Genomic DNA, 22185 nt, shown 5'->3' on the forward strand with positions numbered 1-22185 from the left:
TGTTTTTTTTACCAACCCTTTTTATGGAAATAACAATTTGAAGGAAAAAAAAATGTTAAGCATCAATTTTCACTTAAGTTTCATACCCTTTATTAACGATTTTTTTTTTAAAAAAAAGGTTGGAAATAATGAGGGATGACATATTAATTCAAAAAATTTAATGGGAAAAATAAATTAAAACACAAAAACAAATTAAATAAGGATTTTTAAGGAGTTTGTCCGAAAAAAATAGATTTTTTGGTCTAAATGTCGCTGGAACTTATTATTTTTACCAAATTGTCGCATATGGTTAGCTTTTTTTACCAAATTGTCATCGGAGTAAGTTTTTTTACTAAATTGTCGCTAGGGGTTTTTTTTATTTACCAATCTGGTCAATTGGCCCCCTTTTCTCAATATATTTATTTTTATAATGTCATAATTTGACTGTGGAATCATGCAAAATTCTCGGTGTCACAATACTAAAAAAAAATTACCTTGTCCATTACAATATTGAGAAACAAAGGCGATATGACTATAGCCAAAAAAAAGCATGAGATTCTTGATTCTACCATGGGTATCAGTAGGGCCATGGTAGAAATGAGAACCTTAGGCTTTCCAATTTTTCATCATCTTGATCTTGAAATCTTGTGTTTTTTTTGGCATTTGATAAAAAATGATGAAATTAAATATGTTAATTAAGTTAAGGATAATTCTTGTAATTAATAATTTTTAGTAGTAAGTAAACATATTTGACTCTTTTGTTAATTGTGTGAAATTACCAATTTGGCAAAGTAAGAAATGCCTAACTTTTCTACCACAACACAATAGAGGTGATCATTGTGCAGGCCGAAGGCCTAAGCCTTAAGAAGAAATAGGCCATCAAGTTGGGCTGGGCCAAAGTTCAAGCCGGAAATGCTTGCCTAAACATGCAAATTTTGACCAGGCCTAACGGCCATTTCGGGCCATACCAAAAAACTGTAAAATGAATGTCCAAGATCTGTCCAATTTTTTAAAAAAAAAAAATTTGGGCTAAGCTGGGTACAATCTAAATTCTACAATTTTTTACCTACACCCCTATGTAGGTAGCTCTACTTGCACCCCCTTCCATCATAATGACGTCATCTTATAATTTTTCGGATTTTGAATTGCATGTAAAATGTTCATTTTTATACATATAAATGTTTCATTTTTTATCATTAAATGTTCAGTCTTGTTAATACGACGTGTTATATTTGAATTAGCATATATTTTTTCTATTATTATTTTTAGACTATTTTTCTTATTGATTTGTCTTTTATTTAGTAAAACTAATAAGCTTTGTTTGAAAATATATCTTTCAATGTAAAATAAATTAATTCAATTACAATTATAATATCATTTTAAATTAATACATACTCATTGTTTATTAAGTATAATAGGGAACTCTTTTAACTTTTTAAATGTGCGCATGCTTAATTTTAAAAGCAATAAAAAAAAAGTGCAATAAAAAATAGACATCATTTTCTTCAAAAAGTAATATAAAAAAAAATATACATATTATATATATATATATATATATATATATATATATATATATATATATATTATATTTGTGTCTTACAAAATGATTATTGCATTTTAATTTAATACATTTTGTATAGGTAAAAAGTATATAGAATCATTATCCTTGTCGATCATACGGTTGTACCCCTTCTACTCTTATGATTTTAGTGTGGTTTCCTTCGTACATATCTTTTTCTCAATATATACATAATCTTCTTCAACCTTTTTTTTTTTAATTTTTTTTATTACATTGTCCTGTGTAATAAGAGATCAAAATATTTTAAAGGAAAATGTTAGTAACAATAAAAATACATTATAAACAAAATATGATAAGTAAATCAAATACAAAAACAAATTTGAACACATTGCCAAAAAATAAACAAGTTCAATATGAGAATGAACAAATATTAATATCTAAATGAACATCTTTCAACATAAAAATGAACATATACCAAAGGTCAAATGAACATCTTCAATACGAGAATGAACAAATATAAAAATTTAATTGAGCATTTTCTAATATAATAACAAACAAGTGTTAAAAATTGAAACAAATATCTTTTAATATGAGAATGAACAAGTATAAAACTAATGAATATGCTTAGATATAAAAATAAATATTGTATTAGATTGCAAATGAACATCTTGCCATATGAGAACGAACATATAGTTCAAAGAGAATGGACATGTATCAAATTTAAAAGAATATATATTAATATGAAAATGATCAAAATGAATATGAATTCCATCAAAATAATATTTTTTTTCCATCTAAAAGCAACATTTATGATAGATTAAAATTTACGAGCTAAAATTTGTCAAATAATAGTTTTTAATGACAAAATAAGTGATATTAAATAATAATTGATGGTTCAATTTCATAAATCAAATTGATAATTTGTCTTTAATTTTAGTTATTATAAATTTATAATTTAATCTTTTTTTGTAATTATAATTTGAATATCAATCCTTCTACAAATAAACATAAAGTCCATCTAAAATGAACATTTACGATAGATTAAATGCACTAGCCAAAATTCACCGAATAACATTTTTAATTAAATTATAATATAATTATGAAAAATTCTTATAACATAATTCAATTATTATAATAAGAATCACTTCCATTAAAAACTATGAGAATCACAAACTCTAGTTGAAATTTCGTATTAGATTTGTGAAGAATTCTAATGATTATTTATTAATATGTAAATGACCATATACTAATATATAAATGAACATTTACCAAAATAAAAATGAACATTCATAAAAAAAAATAAAAAAATCCACTACGAACTAAATTTACATTTCTATAATCCTACGAAATAAATCCAATTGTTCATTATATTAGGGCAATTGAACTCTATTTTTAATTTTTTATCCAGTAATTTTATAAGCTAATAATACACACCACAAGTTAAATCAACTTAAATAGAGTATATAAAACATCATTCTACTATATCATTGGAAATCATTATTATCAAGTAAAATTATAAGAAATCATGAACTACTACTATTGAAATTTCATATTATTGAAGAATAAGGCAAATAAAAAGTTAGGGTTTGAACTTTTTTTCGAAAAATAAACAAAATCATTAACTTACAATTTGATTGTTGGTCGTTCTATTGTAGAAATTTTCTTCGATTTCTTGATCTCTTCTTTTACAAGCAGAGATCTAAGAGCATTTTGATTTATTTTTCAAGAAATATTTGGAAGATTTTGGTAGTTTAGGAGAGAGAAAGTGGTAAAATTATGAGGGGAGAGAAATTGTAAATGATGGTAAAATTATGAAGAAAATTGATTTATAAGAGGAGAGAGAAAATGTGGGAAACTAATTTTAATGTTCAAGATGTATACATACACGTGGGGGATGGGGTATTATGGTAATTTAGGGGGTGGGGGGGGGGTAGGCAATGATGCCTAAAGGGGGTGTAGGTAACAATTATCTGATTTGGGCCAAAATTTCAAGCCCATTGCCCGCCCAAAATTGGCTTGGGCCTATGTTGATCCGGTCTACAACAAAACCAAGAACATTTGTGTGGTTGATAATTTAAAATTATTATTAGGATTTTTTGAATATTATCACCCTAAAAAGCCCATAGCCTCCTCTTTTAATTATTTTGTTTTTATTTATTTAATCACCTAGAAAAAGACCAAAAAAAAAAAAGAATTCACCACAGTTGACGAAAACAGTTAAGTTTCATTTTTTCAAAATTCTTTGATTTTCGTGCAAAAAAATATGTTCCTTAGAGATTATAGGGTCATTTTGGCTCTTTGGATCCAATTTGTGATCAAAATTGGTAAAATAGATTGTTGGAAATGTCACGGTTTGTGTACTATATAAAAAAATTCTTGACAGAAACTGTCAAGTGATGGTGGATGATTGTAGATTTTTTTTTTTTTTTTTTTTGTCTTTATTTATGAAAATAAAAAAAAATTCAAAGAGGTGGTTGATTAAAGAGCTGGCTTTTTACGGTGGTAAAATCCAAAATCAAACGAAGATGCATGGGAGAAGCTTGCAAGTTGCAACGACAACTTGGCAGGAATTTTGTTGGACTCTAGCTCAAAGACAGTTCCAGAACATGGGAATAGGAAGAATGTTGGGCTAACGATTGACGAGTTTGCGAAGATTACATTAGCAAGGACCTTCAACGATACTCGCCATCCTATTCTCGTTCACCGTTCCTTTTTACAAGCCTTCAACCACCAACGTGGTGTTCCCCTGATCTTGTAGAAATACGGAGTATACAATTGTGGCTAGAAGATACAGTATACTACTGCGAATATTCAAGGCCTATTCGTGATCATTTTTTGATTTTTTTAAACAAATAACCAAAAATAGGAAACAAGTAAAAATGGTTTCCTCTTCAGTTTTCAAAATTATAAATTAAACTATTTTTTTAATTTTTTGAATGACATGTTTGAAAATTTAAATTAAAAAAAAAAAAAAAAAAAAAAAAAAAAAAAAAAAAAAAAAAACCCTACAATGATACCTTTTTACCCTTAGTTAACAATGTAGACAGTTTGCTAAAATTACGCTCCTGTATCAAATATTTACTCATAAATGAAATGCTAAATAATTTATTTGAACAAAAGAGGCAACTCATACACATGCCCTGTTGTATATCTCTGTTAAAGTAGCAAAACCAGCAACTTCAGGGGTACACACATCATATAGCCATCTATTGGAGATGGAGTTTTTTCTGTATTTAAGTTACAAATATGATAATGTGTTGCCAACAGAAGTAGTATAAAACTCAAAAGATAGCTGACATCATGAAGAGGTTGCCAAGAGAACTTAATAGCATGTTAGATAATGAGCAGAGAGATGCATCTTGTTGACAACTTTTGCTTGATCAATCCTTAACTGTTGCCTTTAGTATCTTGACATCATGAATAGGTCTGCAACGGCAACAACAAATGACGAGTCATCAGGACATAACAAAAGTGGCAGAATGTGAAATTAAGTGGAGTCAAACTTATATAGGTGTGCTCAGACAAAAATTAGTGAGCAACATACAATTTGCTATAAAGATATTAAGAATGGATAACGTAAATCAGATGAAAGCGATTCCAGTATCTCTTATTTCATGAGGTAGTTTATAGAAGAGTTAAAGGCGTCTAGCAGGAAAAAAAAAAACGGTAATTAGATATCTTCCTTCCCACCTAAAAAGATCTGATAAGCCATGGCGGTTAGTAAAGTAAAGGGTTTTTTTTGTTTTTTTTTTCACCTAAAAGGATCAGTAGTGCTTAGACCTAGCAAACGGGTCATTCGGGTCGGGTATGGGTCGGGTCAAATTCGGGTCAGTAAATGTTCGGGTCGGGTCATTTCGGGTCGATAGATTGTCGTGTCAGGTCGCGTTCGGGTTGGGTCGGGTCTAGTTAGGGTCGGGTCAATTCGAGTCGGGTTAGTTTTCGAGTCCATATATCGGGCCATGTTTGGGTTGGGTCAAGATTGGGTTGGGTCAAGTTCGGGTTGGGTCAAACTTGTTAAGCTGAGGGAAATTTATGTTTGACTGCTCATTATGTGGATGATAAATGGAAATTAATTAGTACAGTGTTGAATTTCAGTCATATTGACTCACCACACCGGAAAAACCATGTATAAACCATGTATAGTGCTGTGTTGTCCATGCTTCTAAGACTGGGGTATTGATGATAAGATTTTTTGCTTCACATTAGACAATGCCTCTAGTAATGATAGAATGCAAGATTATTTGAAAGAAACTCTACTTGAAGAGATGCTTTGTTGTATAATGGTGATTTTTTTTATGTACGATGTGCTGCACATGTATTGAATCTCATTGTTAAAGATGGACTTAAGGTCATTGAACATATTGTTGAGAAAGTAAGACTTTGTGTGAAGCGTGTTAAATATTCTGAAACAAGAAAAAACACTTTCCGATTTTGTGTGAATTTAGCTAAGATAAAAGAAACAACATCGTTGTGGCTTGATGTCTACATACATGATGCTTGATAGGGCTATTTTATATCGTGAGGCTTTTAGGGAAATGTCTGAAGTTCTTGTCCTAATTCACTCTTAGTGGGATTTACTTTAAATTCGGGATGTTTTAGAACCGTTTCATGAGATAACTGAGTTGTTTTCGGAAAGTGATTATCCTACCTCAGATTTGTATTTCGGGAATGTTTGGAAAATTCTTATGCTTTTGATGGAGTTGGAGCGTGATGATGATGTTGTTTTAAGAACAATGGCAATAGAAATGAAGAGCAAGTTTGACAAGTATTGGTTCAACTTAACTCAGAAGAGGATAACTATAGCATGTTATTTGCATTTGCTGTGATTCTTGATCCTCGTTGCAAATTATCTGTATTAAAGTTTTGTTATGAAAAGATATTTAGAGATGTAGAGGCTACCTCGAGAGCTAGTGATCTTCAATTTAAGTTGGAAAAGTTTTACAAACTATATACCCAAAATGGAACATCAACGCTAACATGGGAAATGCCTCAAGCTCCAAAACTTCCACAAGTACTTCATATGGAAACTGCAAGCGGAAATTTGACTATTTTACGGTAATTATTCTTCTATTTTTTTTATTGCAATACATTCTGGTTTTTTTTTTTTTTTTTTTTTGTTGGAACTACCCGTCTTCTAGTTTTTTATGCAACTACATTATGTTTTCAGCTTTTTTTTTTTATTGAACTATCTTCTGTTTTTTGATTTTTTTTTTATCCAACTATGTACCTTCTGTTTTTTTTTTTTTTTTTTTATGCAACTACCTTCTTTTTTCTGGTTTTCATTTGTTTACTAGTTTATCTTTTCTTCCGCGTTCTTCCTGTTGCCATTATGTTCTTGTTGTGTTTAGTTTATCTTTTTTGTCTCCAATTTCTGATTTTTTCTTGAATTAATTTCTAATTTTTGCTTTTTCTAATGTTAATTTCAGTCATATGACGATAAAGAGGCCTCTTCTACTTTAGGTGAGAGGTCAATATTGGATATTTATCTCGAGGACCCTAATCTTGATCGAACGGCGGAGCTTGACATATTAGCTCTTTGGAAAGAAAATGAACATCAATATAAAGAGCTTTACCATCTTGCTTGAGATATTTTGGCTGTGCCCTTGACAACCGTTGCTTCGGAATCAACTTTTAGCACAAGAAGTCGAATATTGAATAAATGGAAAAGTTCTTACATTCCAGAAAATGTGGAGGCTTTAATAACAACTTGTAGTTGGATGTTTTCTTATAAAAGTAAGTATTTCTTGCTCTTTGTTGTATGCCTTTATTATTGCACTTATAGTGTATTTGATTATATAATTGGTTTTAAATTATATATTTTACGTTATATTTGTAAATTTATAGTAATTTTTGTTTTTATGTTTATGTAGCAAATGAAGATGATGGAATTGTTGGTTCTTATGTGGATTGTGCTCCAATCGAAACACGTGCTTGATGTCAACAATTTTAGGGTGGAATATTGGAGTACGGTAGTTAGAATATAAGTTTGGTTGCTATCTTTGTCAATTAGAACTTGTAAATTATTGAACATTTTGTTATGTAAATGTTGACGCAGAAATTATTGTCCTGCTTTTATTTCAACACTTGTGAAAGTTGTGACTAATTAGCATTAATTTGCTATTGAACTAATGTTTTGGAACTTGATTTTCATGTTTATTTTTGCATACAATTATTCGCTGAAATTTTAGTAACTTTTTATTAATCTTGTGGTGAAACTCCAAAAGTTTGGAGTATGGATCTTATAGTATGGCCATTAATTTTCAATCGTTTTTCCAATTTGTTATAAGTTTAAACACAATGGTGAAAAGAACCAAGAAAATGAATACAAAAAATTTTCAATCGTTTTTTTCCAATTTGTTATAAGTTTAAACACAATGGTGAAAAGAACCAAGAAAAGGAATACAAAAAATATGTAAATTATTCACTTTCTATGTTACACATTATTAACAAAGTTTTAATAACCAAGTCGGTTTGGTTCAAGCTATTTCAATTTGGGCATGTTCGGGTCACGCACGTAATACGGGTTTAAATCGATTTAGGTCATTTTGCGTATAAGGTAGTTCTAGTTTGGGTCATTTTGGGTTCCGGGTATGTTCGGGTCAATTAATTCGGGTTAAAATCGGTCATGTCAATTCAGGTATCGGGTCCATTCGGGTCGAGTCATTTCGGTATCAGGTCAAATTCGGGTCGGGTCACTTCAGGTTGGGTCATTTCGGGTATCGGGTCAATTTCGGGTCGGGTCACTTTGGGTATCGGGTCAACTTTGGGTCGGGTATAATCGGGTTGGGTCAACTTCGGGTTTCGGGTCAAGGTCAGGTCAACAACACATCGGGTTGGGTATGGGTCAGGTCGGGTCAATTTCGAGTCATTGTTTTCGAGTCAATTTCGGGTAATGGGTCGGGTCATTCGGGTCGGGTCATCGCGTCAGGATTGCCAGGTCTAGTAGTGCTTATATGGGTTACAAGATACCTCATCAACCTCTTCATGTTTTTCCTCACATCTCATTCTACCCTCACAAAACCATTTGTTTTGATCTAACATGTTTCACATGAAAACTTCCCAAATATAGTGATATCAATTACTTCAAATCATATAGCAAAGTCTTCGACCATAATAATCCACAAACTCCAAGCAATATTATTGAGTCAAGGCTACTAGGCTAGCGCAATATGCATAAGCATAAAGCATACAGCTTTAAAAAAACTTATCCTTAAGTAACACGGCTATTGATAAATCTGAAAGAAAGAAAAACAAAAAAATATATAAAAGACAAACCTATCAGTATTGTCGGTCTGGACACTGCCAAGCCTCTTAATTATCTCCATTCCCTTACAAACCCTTCCAAATATTGTGTGCTTTCCTAAAAAAATCATTACAAAAAGAAATTTTAAGTACAAATACGAATGTAAGATGGAACATAGTCTTTCAAAGACTGCCCTTTTAGAAAACGACGACTACATGTAGATATCACTGTTTACATGAATGGCGATTCGATATTAGCTATTCAAAAGGAACAAAAGGTGAGAAAAGATAATGACAAACAAGCTGTAAAAACTTACCACTGAATACAGCAAACAGAAAACAAACCCTCTCCCAAAAAATAATACTCAATAAGAATTTCACATAAAGTGTGAAAAGCACATTTATATGTCCTAATAGCTCCATGTAAAGTAACCAACAAACATACTTGGATGTTGCTACGTATATGGAAATATCTGAACTATGAGTTATGTCTGGAGGTTATTTGGGATCTACATTTTACAGCTAGAAACTCATTTTGAATGGGCTTGAAAACAAATCCTATTAAACTAGGATGTGGCACATTGAAGGTCAAATTGAATATATTGAAATGCAAATATGACCGGCTTGACCCTCAATTTAGATACAAGCCAAAGACAACACACAAGATACTTTTTTGAAGAAGAAATGGGGTGTTGAATTACCATCAAGAGAGGGAGTAGGAGCTAGAGTAATAAAAAACTGGCTTCCATTTGTATTAGGACCAGCATTTGCCATGGATAAAATGCCAGCGCCAGTATGCTTCAATTCCGGATTTATCTCGTCTTCAAAGCGTTTGCTGCAGTACATAAAAAATTAGTCAAAACCTGAAAGTGGATTGGTAATCATAAAACTGAAGAGGAGTGCCAGTGCACGACCACATTTTTTCTTTATTCATTTCTACTCCAACCTCATTTCAGATCAAGAGAGTAGCGATTAATTAAAGCCTCACAGACACTATATTATTCTCCAACAAAAGTGCCATTTAACTTGCAGAAATGACTACTGAGCTGCAGAATTGAGAGATTGCCCAAAGAAATAATAAAAATTCTGAAATATGACCTCTTCCTTTTATATCTACATACTATAACAGCTTGATCATTCAGCAGTCATGTCAATATGTGGGATTTAAGCTATCCTCTTTTTTCTTGTTTTTTTTCAATGTGCGCCATAGAGTTTTCCCATCCACTCCTCCTCTAGGGGAGAGGAAGAGCACCACATACTCCTTTAATTAATATGAGTAGTTTGAAACACATTCAAGTGAAAATCCACTTCTCAAATTACAGATTGCCCCTCCCCCCCCCCCTCTCTCTCTCTCTCCCTCCATGGTGCAAATTCTGATTATTTTCCATGAGTTACAATGAACTCAAACCAAAAGAACTTTCTCTGACATGTCTTACACATAATGAATTCATCTGTCATAGACCCAACCAGGCAACCACTATACATGACATATCAAAACAAGATATTACATGAGAATATTGTTACTTGAATTTCTCAATTTCACCTAAATGCCATTCAAAATTCTCAAATTTCAAGATGGGTATGGATATACTGACACTTTAATTTGGACCGAATTTATAATTTTTATTTTTGTAAATTGTGCCAGTCTAACACAAGGAGATATGCCTGCGACCTACACATATAGCTGATTTTGAGTAACATAGACAGAGAAATTAGCCAAGTTTGCAAAAAAAGAAACAAGACAAGAAGATCTGGACCAAATCAAAATTACACACTGGATTCAGATGATTGTAATGCTAACCTACTTGTGTCTGAATACCAAATATTTGTATACAAGTCTTTAGTGTGTTAAACTAAACCCTTATTGGATTTTGAGAAAAATATGCAAGGTCTGAAAAACACATTAAAATTAATTACATGTTGAATCAAGGCAAATGTAAGGACATGGTTCAAAATCCCATACTTAGCAAACTCTTCCCTTCCCAGCCACCAACCGCCCCGCCCATCCCCAGCCTCGGCCCCCCACCCACAAGTACCCTAGATTAGCAGCTTTACAAAGAACAACATACCAAATTGCCTTCAAACACAAACCCATATATGAGTAATACAAAATTTAGAAATTAGAAGAGTAAAGGGCAATACCCATAAATGGATTCGCCACCTCTTCCAGTTCCAGTAGGATCTCCTCCTTGAACTATAAACTCCTGCACCCAAAATCACCCCAATTAGAATCTCACCCACAAAAATTAACAGCATAAATCAACAAAATTAATAAGGGTAAGTTTAATACTTTGATGATTCGATGGAATTTGACATTGTCATAGTAACCTCGACGAGAAAGTTCCAGAAAATTCCGGCATGTTCTTGGGGCATGCTTGTTGTACAGCTAAATTAACATACAAATTATGCAATTTAGAAAAGAATTTGTAAAAACAACAAAAATCCAAAAAAATTAGCATAAAAATAAAAACAAGCGAAGTAATATGAGAGAGAAAAAGACCTCAATGGTGAAAGGACCCATGGAAGTCTGCAGCGTGACTTCCGGCGGCCCATCGTCGGCGGTTGCTCCCATCGTCGGCGGTTGTTCTGCTCACAGTAAACAACGACCTTAAGCTAAGAGAAGAAAGTGTTTGTGAGAGAGAAAAGATGTTTCTTTTGATGGTCTAATTGAATTGATGACTTGATGTACGGGTTCTTAGTTTATTACCAATGAGCTAGGCGAGCTAGCCCAATCCAAGTTAGGATTCGGCGTAAACTTTGAATCGTCTATAATTATTAGTAAAAATTGTTAGAAAAAAAAAAAAAAAAAAACCTTTTAAATGCACCATTTTACGGAAAAAAAAAATTAAAAACCCGAAATTAAAATTTTTTTGTTTAAAACTGTTTTCAATAAGATTTGAACCCCTACTTTATAGCACTAACAATATACCACCAAGCCAATACAAGAATTGTTAAATAAAATCTCAAAGTTATTATGTTATAAAATGGCATCTTTTAGAGTTCTAGCGATAAAATAAAATTATTGTAACCGATTGTATCAATTAATAATGCTTGATTTAAGCCTTGAATGAAATAATGACCATTTGAATATATAGTAATAACTTAGTTGAGATAATTAAAAGATCACTCCTTAAATCGGTTTTTTTTTTCCCCTCATAATTCAATGTTTGTAACTAATGTAAATATGTAATATTTTATTTATATTGGTCTTAGTTGATGAATTGAATATTAATAATAATAAAATTATCATTGAATTGCTTTGACCAATTTGTAACTGATGATCAATTCTCAAATCAGTTAAAATCCTACAACTAATTAGCGTGGGTGAGTAATGGGTGCGGACTGTCGCATGCATGCATATAGGGGTGAAACTAATGCGGTTTAAAATCAAAGCAAACCGCAAACCAAACCGAATTAGAAATGTGGTGCGGTTTTTTTCCTAATATGGTTCGGTGCGGTTTGAGAAATCCCAAAACCGAAGTAATATGGTTTGGTTTTGGTTTTAAGATTTGAAAATCCAAAAACCGAATCCAAACCGAATTATTATGGCTTATATCCAAATTATAGCCTAGCCCTATACTAATTTCTACCCTACAAAAAAATAATAAAACTTGTGTTTTTTTTTTTTTTTTATTTCCTAAAATGTCAACCAATGTGGACAATGTTGGAGTGAATGACCAGTTAGATGGAGCAAAAAGGAAGAGGATGAAAAATTTCGGTGTGGTTCAGTTTTCTTTTAAAAAACCGAATTTAAAACGATGTGGTTTGGTTCAGTTTCAATAGTAATATGGTGCGGTGTGGTTTGAAAAATCCCAAAATCGAATTAATGTGGTTTGGTTTCGATTTGGGCTATAAACCACACAGCAAACCGAACTTTCACCCGTACTTGCATAATTACGTGCGGCAGACTTGACTGATATGTTTCATGTGTTGGCTGATATGTTTCATTTGTTGGCTGATTTTTTGTGTTGGCTAATATATTTCTTTTGTTGGTTGAATAATATGTTTTTTTTTTTGATATGTTCCTTTTGTTGGCTAATATGTTTGTTTAGTTAGCTGGAATCTTTATTTTGTTGGCTGATATGTATATTTTAATTGTTGGCTTATACTTCGTATGTTTCATTGTATTGGTTGATGTGTTTATTTTGTTAGCTTATATATATGTTGCTTTTGTTTGTTGATTTTATCTTTTTGTTGGCTTATATGTTTTATTTTGTTGGCTTATATGTTTATTTTGTTCGCTTATATGTTCCTAATGTTGGCTGTTATGTATCTTTTGTTGGCTGATATGTTTCATTTGTTGGCTGATATGTTTCTTTTGGGTTTTTATTTTTGTTTCTTTTTTAATATTTTAGCTGATATGTTCCTTTTGCTGGCTGATACGTTTTTATTAATGTATGATATGTTCTTAAGGTTGACTGATATCAAACATCAATTGGCTAATATGTTCTTTTTATTGGCTGATATTTGTATTTTGTTGGTTGATCCACATAATTAAACATTTCAAGTTTAACTCATCAAAAAAGAAAAGAAAAAGCTAAGGGAGGAGATGGAAGCCACCATGAAAATTCCAACAACATACGCCAACACTTGTCAACTCAATTCAACCGCTTTCTCTCTCCTCAAATTCAACCCCAAATTTATTCATCAATTCTCCAAATCAATTAATCAAAACTCTAGAAAATAAAAAAAAAAAACCCGGAATCCCAATTTCACAATCAAACCTTTAAAGATGCCGAAGAAGATGGGTGTCAACAGTAAAGCCGAGGACGCCAAAGCAGCGAACTGCCACCGGCAGCAAACCGTCACCAGCAGCGAACCACCACCACCATTGGAACCTAAAAGTTTGAACTCCATAAAATCGCCACCATATCGCACTGGCCACCAAATCGCTTCCAAATCACACCACCAAATCGCCACTAAATCACCACCAAATTGCACCACCAAATCGCCGCCAAATCACACCACCGCAGCGAACTGCCACCACCAATCGAACCTTAAAGTTTGAACTCCACTGCGGCCAGATTCAATCGCAACTTTTGCAGGTGAAAGAAAAAAGAAAGAAGAAAGAGGAGAGAGATCAAAAGTCTGCTCTAATTTTCAAAGAGGGGAAAAGAGAAGAAAGAAGAAAGAGGAGAGAGATCAAAAGTCTGCTCTAATTTTCAAAGAGGGGAAAAGAGAAGAAAGAAGAAAGAGGAAAGAGAAAAGTCTGTAACTTTTCTAATTGTCAAAGAGGAGGAAAGTGAAGAAAGTGGAAAATGGAGAAATAGTTGTGTGCTGCCCAAACATTGGGTGCGAACTAAAGCACCCAATATTTTGTATTAATAATATCATAGATTGACAAGTCTTGGTGCCACAATCAAAATAATCATTACTTATAATAACTTAACATTGAAGAGTAATCCCTACATTTTTTTAAGTGCTTCATTGGGGGATTTTAGCACTATTTACTAAACATACTTCTACCAATATTTGTGAATTGTATCAATTAGTAGATAATTAATATTCAATTGTTATAATTTATAGTTAATAATAATTAAAGATATTATCAGTCAAAATTTTTCATCGACATGCATGTCATGTCACTATGGAGCACTTTAAAAAAATGGAGGGAGTATATGCCTTTCAAACACACTAATATAAAGAAACCAATTGTAAAATTGCTATAATCTCTTTGAATTTCATCCTAGAAAAGATTATGTACGGAGTATATCCATTAGTTGGACACATTATTATGTTCATATAGGGTTTTAAGGTGCATATAGACATATAGTTACAAGATTTGAGCACTTTCATTCATTTTAGGATCGCATCCGCATGAATGACCTTAATTGTGCTCTACTACTTACCAAACTAAGCCTTTTTGGCAAAATATTTTGCATAGAGGATGCGTGGCAAAACTATTTACCAAATTAAGCTTCTGGGGTAAAACACTGTCTTGAACAACGTTTTATACCCTGTTTTTTTTTTTTAAAAAAAAATTCAAAGTATAAAACGCAGTTTCGGACAGCGTTTTTAGTTGTTGACTTTTTTTTAAAAAAAATTTTGTAATTTCTGATTTTTAAAAATTAAAAGAAAAAAATTCAATTACACATAAAACGCTGTCTCAGACAGCGTTTATAGTGTTTTTTTTTAAATGAAACATTGCCTCAGTCAGCGTTTCTTGGGTATTTATGTTCCAGGCAATCGGTTTCGCAAGCTGTTGCATTTTCACTTCACTCATCCCTCAAATTCTCACTCTCACTCTCTCTCACTAACGTAGAAGACCCATAAACTTTCACACTTAACCACCGGCTTTGCCGCTGCCGCTGCTTCCGCCGGTCGCCGTTGCTGCTTCCCCTCGTTCTCTCACTCACTCACTCAATTTTGTGGTAAACTCTAAATTCAAATTAGTGTAATGTTGATAATTGCTCTTAATTGTGGTTAATTAATGTAAATTGTATCAAATTGTTGCTAATTATTAATGAAAATGTGGTAAATTGTTGATTATTATTAGTTCGTTAGTAATCGTTTTGCATTGCAACCTAAACTAAGAGTTTATAAATGGAGTTAATGCTTAGTTTGTGGGCTCTTGTCAACAAATGAACAAATAATAGACTCTTGTCAACAAATGAACAAATAATAGACTCTTGTCAACAAATGAACAAATAATATGGTTCTTGTCATCTTTTTTTTACCTCGCTCTAGATTTCAATTATCCTAAAATGTGTTTTGGTTGTTATGTAGAATATGGCTGCACAAAATGTAGTTTTGTTATGTCGGTGGGGAGGTGAAATTCTGTTTGATGGACCCCGTGTCGAGTATAGTGGAGGAAATATGGAACCACTAACACTTGAACCGAACATGACTTTCAATGATTTGATGAACGAGGTTCATAATAGTATTGGTTCAAACCCAAGGAATGTTGAACTAAACATTAAAATGAGGTTTGAGACTAGCAATGGGGTTCAAGTGTTACCTATTTCTACGAATAAACATTTGAAAGCTTTGAGGAGCGTTGTTGCAATGAAGGGTGTTCCCACTGAGATATATGTAGAAATGGTGCCTATATGTACCCAACAATGTACTCGGCCAGAACAACAATCTACATATATTTCCAGTTACAACACAGAGTCCTTCCAAGTGCCTTTACACGACATTTCATCAACTGAATATGGGATGGGATCTTTCAGTCGAATGCTACACGACGATCAATTTCACCTGCCGTTTAGTTCTCATATAGCTTCACCTGTACATGGGGGGGCATATGTAGCAATGACCGGCCAACCTGGTCCTTCGACATCAAACACCGTCACACCTTCACCGATGCAATTGCATGGTTATTCGCCTATGTAAGATGATGTTCAAGCATCACCGTCTCAACTTGTGCCAAATCATCTTGAAACTATTGCGAATAAAGAATTGTCTGTGTATACAAATGATGAGGCTGAGAGCGGAGAGGAGGAAGATGGAATTCAGAACATGGATGTTAAACCTGCACATATGGAAGTTGGCGAGCCCCTGGTTAGAACTCCCGTACCTTGGTTCAGTCAGGTAAACGAGAACTATGAAGTTGATCAGTATTGGGCCGAATCGGGTAACCATACATTGTTTGTTCCCAGGGGAGAATTTGAGAAGGGCATGTATTTTGAAAGTAAGAAAAAGCTTCAAGAAGTGGTGAAGATGTATTCTATACAGAGGAATCAATTCTACACCACAGTGACATCAAATCAGAGTGTCCTTCCTCTGCGGTGCAAGAAGAAATGTGGTTGGATGCTACGGGGTACCAAATCAAGTGAGCACTCGCGTGGCTTTACCCTAGTCACGTACAAAGGCCCGCACCGGGAGAATTGTGTCACTGAAGTACTATCTACTGATCACCCACACTTGGATTCGTCCATAATATCAGAGTATGTAAAGTCCTTTGTGCAGAAAGATCCGTCCTTGAAAGTTGAATTCATACAGGAACTTATCTCCAAGCAATTTCATTTCAAAGTTCCGTATTGAAGAGCATGGTATGCCAAGGAGAAAGCTATAGCTGAAATATTTGGGGATTGGGAGAGTTCTTACGGCAGACTTCCGCACTTCATGCAAGCATTGCAACAGTCAAACCCGGGAACCGTTGTCGTATGGAAACACAAAGCTCTGGTGGATGGTGTATACTACAACAACATGGAAGTGTTTGAACGAGTGTTTTGGGCCTTCGGTCCTTGTATCGACGATTTTAAACATTGTATGCCTGTTATCTGTATCGATGTGACGCACTTGTACGGGAAGTATAAAGGAACACTGTTGGTTGCTACAAGTGTGGATGCAAGCTTCCAAGTATTTCTGCTAGCATTTGCGTTGGTTAAAGGGGAAAACACTTCTAGCTGGTCTTGGTTTCTGGGCTGCATTCGGGTTCATGTCACGCAACGAGATGGCCTCTGTGTTATATCTGATCGACATCCTGGGATCATTGCAGCAATGAATGATCCTAACGTTGGATTCACCGAGCCGCGAGCCTATCACAGATTTTGTGTTCGCCACATAGCTTCTAACTTGAAGACTCATGTGCAAAGCAACGACATGAGAGATATGTTCAAGGCTGTTGCGTACCAAAGGCAAGAAAGAAAATTCAAGCTGATCTGTGTTTCATCGGTGAGGCATGTACCAAGGCCATGGAGTATATTGTTCAAGTCCCGTTTCCTATGTGGTCTCTCTTCCACGACACTGGTCGCAGATATGGGATATGTACTACAAAATTCTCCGAAACATTTAACCATGTGTTGAAGGGAGCTCGGTTTCTACCGATCATGTCCCTTGTCGAGTTAACTTTCCACAGAGTTAACAGGTATTTCACTTTAAGAAGAGAGTCTTTTGAGGCTAGGTCTGAGCAGGGACTTGCATACCCCCCCCCCCCAAAGGTCACTACCATTCTGGAGAAGAACACCGCAAAATCCAGATATCATAAAGTGGATGCGTATAATCGTCGATTGCATATTTACCAAGTTACAACAGAAAGGGGAGGGCGACTCGGTAGAAAAGGAGGTCATAAACACACTGTTAACTTTCAGTTGAGAACGTGTACGTGCAACAAACCAAAGATATTCCATCTCCCATGTTCTCATGTTCTAGCAGTCTGTGCAACGTATTCACTATCAGAGCAGTCGTGGGTGGAACCTGTGCTACAATTGGAGTCCCATACAAACACCTATGCACCACAGTTCTAGCCTATCCCCTGTGAGACGACATGGACACAGTACGTCGGCCCTAAACTCATTCTGGACGGCAACATGGTACGTGGAAAAGGTCGGCCAAAGTCAAAGCGCATACACAATGAAATGGATGAGACTCACCGGCCCCCGAGTAAATGCAGCCGCTGTCACCAGCAGGGTCACAACTGGACAACGTGTCCGTCCAGATTGACCGGAACCTAAGTTTGTATCTGTAATTTGATGTAGTTGAATAGTAGATTTATTTTGTATTTGATTTTGTAATGTCTGTAACATTTATAACATTCGGATGATTTCTATTTTGAATGTTGTCATTTGAAATTTTTCGTCGTTGCATTTAACTCGTCCAGCTCTTGTTTAATTAATGTTCTAGTAATTATGTTGATAATTGGTGTATAAAGTTGTTAATGAACAGATTAAATGGACAGGCAAGATAGGACACCTAGACCTGTTGACCCTTCTGTCCTGACACTACAGGACACACATCGGAGCGTTGACATATGGGACCAGTTAGTAATATTTCATCCGTCAGTTCATGTTCTTATGCATCTTAAATTGATATACTATATGATATTAATTACGTTCGTACGGTTTTTTATCAGCTTGAACCAGGGAGGATGCTGGTTTGCTGGCACTACACTACCAGGGTTATGGTGGAATGGGTTGTCGATCAACGCGTTATTGTGTACGTTGAGTTGGCTGGCTTGGGTGGTATTCATCGGATGGCGTTCGGGTAGATCGATCGAGCGCTTATCACTGTGCTCGCGGAGAGGTGGAGACAGGAGACGCACTCCTTCCATCTACCGGTTGGGGAAACGTCCGTTACGTTGCGGGACGTCGCGATACTCACGCGCCTTCCTATACATGGGACTGCGGTGACAGGACATGCGTTAGTCGACCTCGTTGGTTTGGTAGCTCGGGTTCTCGGGGTTCAGCCAGGTCTCGGCGAGATCAGGGGTTCCGGGTTGAGGACCGGCTGGATACGCGAGACTTTCCGTGTGCTGCGTGCGGACGCTGATGACGCCACGGTTCAGAGACACGCTTGGGCATACTTTTTCCTGCTCATCTCGGGCATGTTGTTCGGCAACAAGAGCGGGAGCCATCTGCAGCTTATTTACCTACAACTATTAGACCACGACTGGGATCATATCTGTGGCTACAGCTGGGGTAGTGCTTGTATGGCGACGTTGTATCGCCAGCTGTGTAGAGCATCCCACCCCAGTTCTGGCGAGAACGAAGGTCCTTTGATTGTGCTTCAGGTAACTCACCTAATTATCAATAATCTATTTTGTCTATTACTTACCCAATTTATACTTAACCTAGTTTTGTATTTTTGTGTTATAGTTATGGGCTTGGGAGCATATCCATGTAGGCAGACTTGGTAGGCATGTTGTACATCGTCAAGGGCAGCAGGATCGGGACGACCAGTACCAGCCGTACGATGCTCCATCGCTCCCTACACCTGACGAGGCGTACAGTTACAAGTTTGTTACAGTTGTCATTACTGTAGACTTCATACGGTTTTATTTTGCCAGTTGACAAACTAAAAAAGTTTTTGGTATTAGGTGGGTGGTCTCCAGATTGACACTTGCGCATGCGGCGAGGGGTCTTTCGTATTACCGAGACGCCCTTGACCGATTCACCGAGGATCATGTGGTAACTTAAAAGGAATTTGTAAACATTTATTTAATATGATTATTGTCAGTGCACTAACCTATTTACGGTATTACTTTTGATGTGTTTTTGCAGGTGACATGAGATCCGTATGTAGCTGACTTGGTTGATGCCATGCATGCTCATCTGCTGGATCATCAAGCAGGGTGGCGTGCCAGGACCCCCCTATCTGTTTCGAGTTGTGGAGAGTCACCTACCCAACCGAGTCATGAGACAGTTTGGACTACGCCAGCCTGTCCTTATGGAGTGTGACACTAGTATCCGCCTGCACGGCATTGACCGTTGGGGAAAAGGGGAGACAAACTGGTCAGTGGAGCATAAGTTTTACATAGACCTATGGCAGCGACGGTTGGAGTTCGTCGTTGAAGGTGATCCGATGCAGGGCGGTATGGATCCTCACGATCCGTACATGGTCTAGTACAGGCGGATTACACGGCGTTTCATCAACCCCAAGACACACCACCATCCACACATTACCATCCAGCATATGACGACATTATTGGATATGTGAGTTTCTTTTATTCTACTTATTTTCATCAATTTTTTTAATTTCTATATCATACACTAACTGATCGATGATTATTGCAGGCGGCGAATATGGTGGCGATGGTTGATGCACTATCAATCGCCCTTGCAGACGGACCCACCAGACCCCAGGTCGAGTGGGTGCGAGATATGGGCGTGGCTACCTTACAGAGATATAGTCACGGCTATCTCGTCCACCAGCGGGACGGTCATGATGGCCACTCTGTCCATTCACAGTTCGAGCACGGCCAGGGTAGCGGTGGAGGTGATCCTACGTCACCCAGAGATGCAAAGGATTACATCATCCACAGTTCTGCGCCCACCCCTACCCAGGAGGGCCCATCGTCTAGCCAGCAGACTCCCCCACCGCCCCGAGACCCATTCACCACCATTACTCATTACAGGCGGCGTAATGTCAGACAGAGGGCCGACAGACAAGATAGAGAACAGTTACACCGAATAAATGAGTCAGGATAATATTAGCTGATTTATTTGTTGTAGCCTAATTTTCTAGAATGCTGTATATAACACTTACATTATTAATATAATAAATGTTTTTTGAATGAATCTGTGTGTGGTTTGAATTTTAATTTCCTTATTTGTCCAAATCGGACTTATGTCAGTCAAAATAGATCCTTCTAGGCCGATATATATCAAACAACAGACATTTGGGCTCCATAATGAGAAACATGGTAGAAGCGATAGCCCGTGGTGGTTAATGTGGAGGTTCATGGTGGTTGTAGTGCTGTTTGGGGTGTTTGGAGTGTTCTGAAGTGCTTAAGGGTGGACGAAAGTCCGAGGAGGTGGTGGTCGATGGTGGTGGTAAGGTTGGGATTGGTGGTGGGGGTGGTTGTTTTGAAGTGCATAAGGGTGGTCGAAAGTGGCGGGAGGTGGTGGTTGGTGGTGGTCAAAGGTGGTGGGACGGTAGGGGTTGGTGGTGGTGGTGGTTGAGGGTGGTGGCTGATTGAAGGCTAGGGGTGGTGTGTTGGGGGCAGAATTTGGAGGCTGCAGGCTGCTAGTTTGCAGTCCAGCAGAAAAACGTTGTCTGAGACAGCGTTTTAGGTACAAAAAAAAATTGTACATAAAACGCTGTCTCGGACAATGTCTTATGTATATTTGAATTTTTATTTTATTTTTTTATTCTTTAAAATCAGAAATTAAGAAAATCACAAAAAAAAGTCAATAAGTAAAAACGATGTCTTATTTCAGAAGCTTAGTTTGGTAAATAGTTTTGCCACGCATCCACTTTGCAAATATTTTATTAATAAAGCTTAGTTTGAAAAAAAATCCCATTATTATGTTCATATAGAGTTTTAAGGTGCATATAGACATATAGTTACAAGATTTGAGCACTTTCATTCATTTTAGGATCGCATTCGCATGAATGACCTTAATTGTGCTCTACTACTCCATGTCTCCATGCTCTCCATTTTTTTTTTTTTTTTTGTGTTTTTTGTATGTTTATGTGTGTGTGTTTTTTTTTTAGTGATTCTTAAATATTTTCAGTGGCAATTTGAGTTGATATAGGTATTTTCAACAAGTCTACGAAGGTTTTGAGTAAACTTTAGAAACTTTGCAGCTCGTTGAAATCTATTGAGTGTTGAGTGTTGAGTGTTAAAGTCATGTCATGTTTGTATTAGGTTCTTTCATTGCCACATCAATATATATTGTTCTCTCACCTCTTACACAAGTTACATTACCCACATCAGCAAAATCTTAGATCTTTGTGTTAAAATAGAGGTTTCTTTCAAAAACAAGTAAAAAAAAAATTAAATGACGATAAAGGTCATAAGTGACTAATATATAATCCCTCCGTCTTAATATAATTAACACGTTGGACTTTTTTTCACTATTTATATATAATCCCTTCATAATCTATTATTATAAATGTATTTATGACAAATAGGTTGTTAGATGAATATTAATGTAAAGTTTCATAATATAGCTTTATTTTATTTATTTATTTATTTTTTAATTTTATTGCTATTTAATTATATTAGATTAGTTTTAACTATTGTATCGACATGTGTGTAAATTGCAAAGTTTAGTTAT

At 35.4% G+C, this 22185-nt stretch overlaps 1 protein-coding gene across 1 annotated transcript; it reads right to left on the bottom strand.

The window, feature by feature from the left end:
- Nucleotides 1-4554: 4554 nt before the first annotated feature.
- Nucleotides 4555-14048, bottom strand: LOC110729851 (peptidyl-prolyl cis-trans isomerase CYP18-2-like). The gene is made up of 7 exons (XM_021909639.1): nt 13465-14048; nt 11241-11326; nt 11031-11126; nt 10883-10944; nt 9442-9575; nt 8774-8858; nt 4555-4924 (listed from the first exon to the last, which is right to left on the bottom strand). Exons 1-7 carry the CDS (start codon nt 13595-13597, stop codon nt 4879-4881), a joined length of 642 nt encoding a protein of 213 aa, XP_021765331.1. The 5' UTR covers nt 13598-14048; the 3' UTR covers nt 4555-4878.
- Nucleotides 14049-22185: the final 8137 nt, after the last annotated feature.

This window comes from Chenopodium quinoa, unplaced genomic scaffold (genome assembly GCF_001683475.1).
Source record: "Chenopodium quinoa cultivar QQ74 unplaced genomic scaffold, ASM168347v1, whole genome shotgun sequence".
NCBI lineage: Eukaryota > Viridiplantae > Streptophyta > Magnoliopsida > Caryophyllales > Amaranthaceae > Chenopodium > Chenopodium quinoa.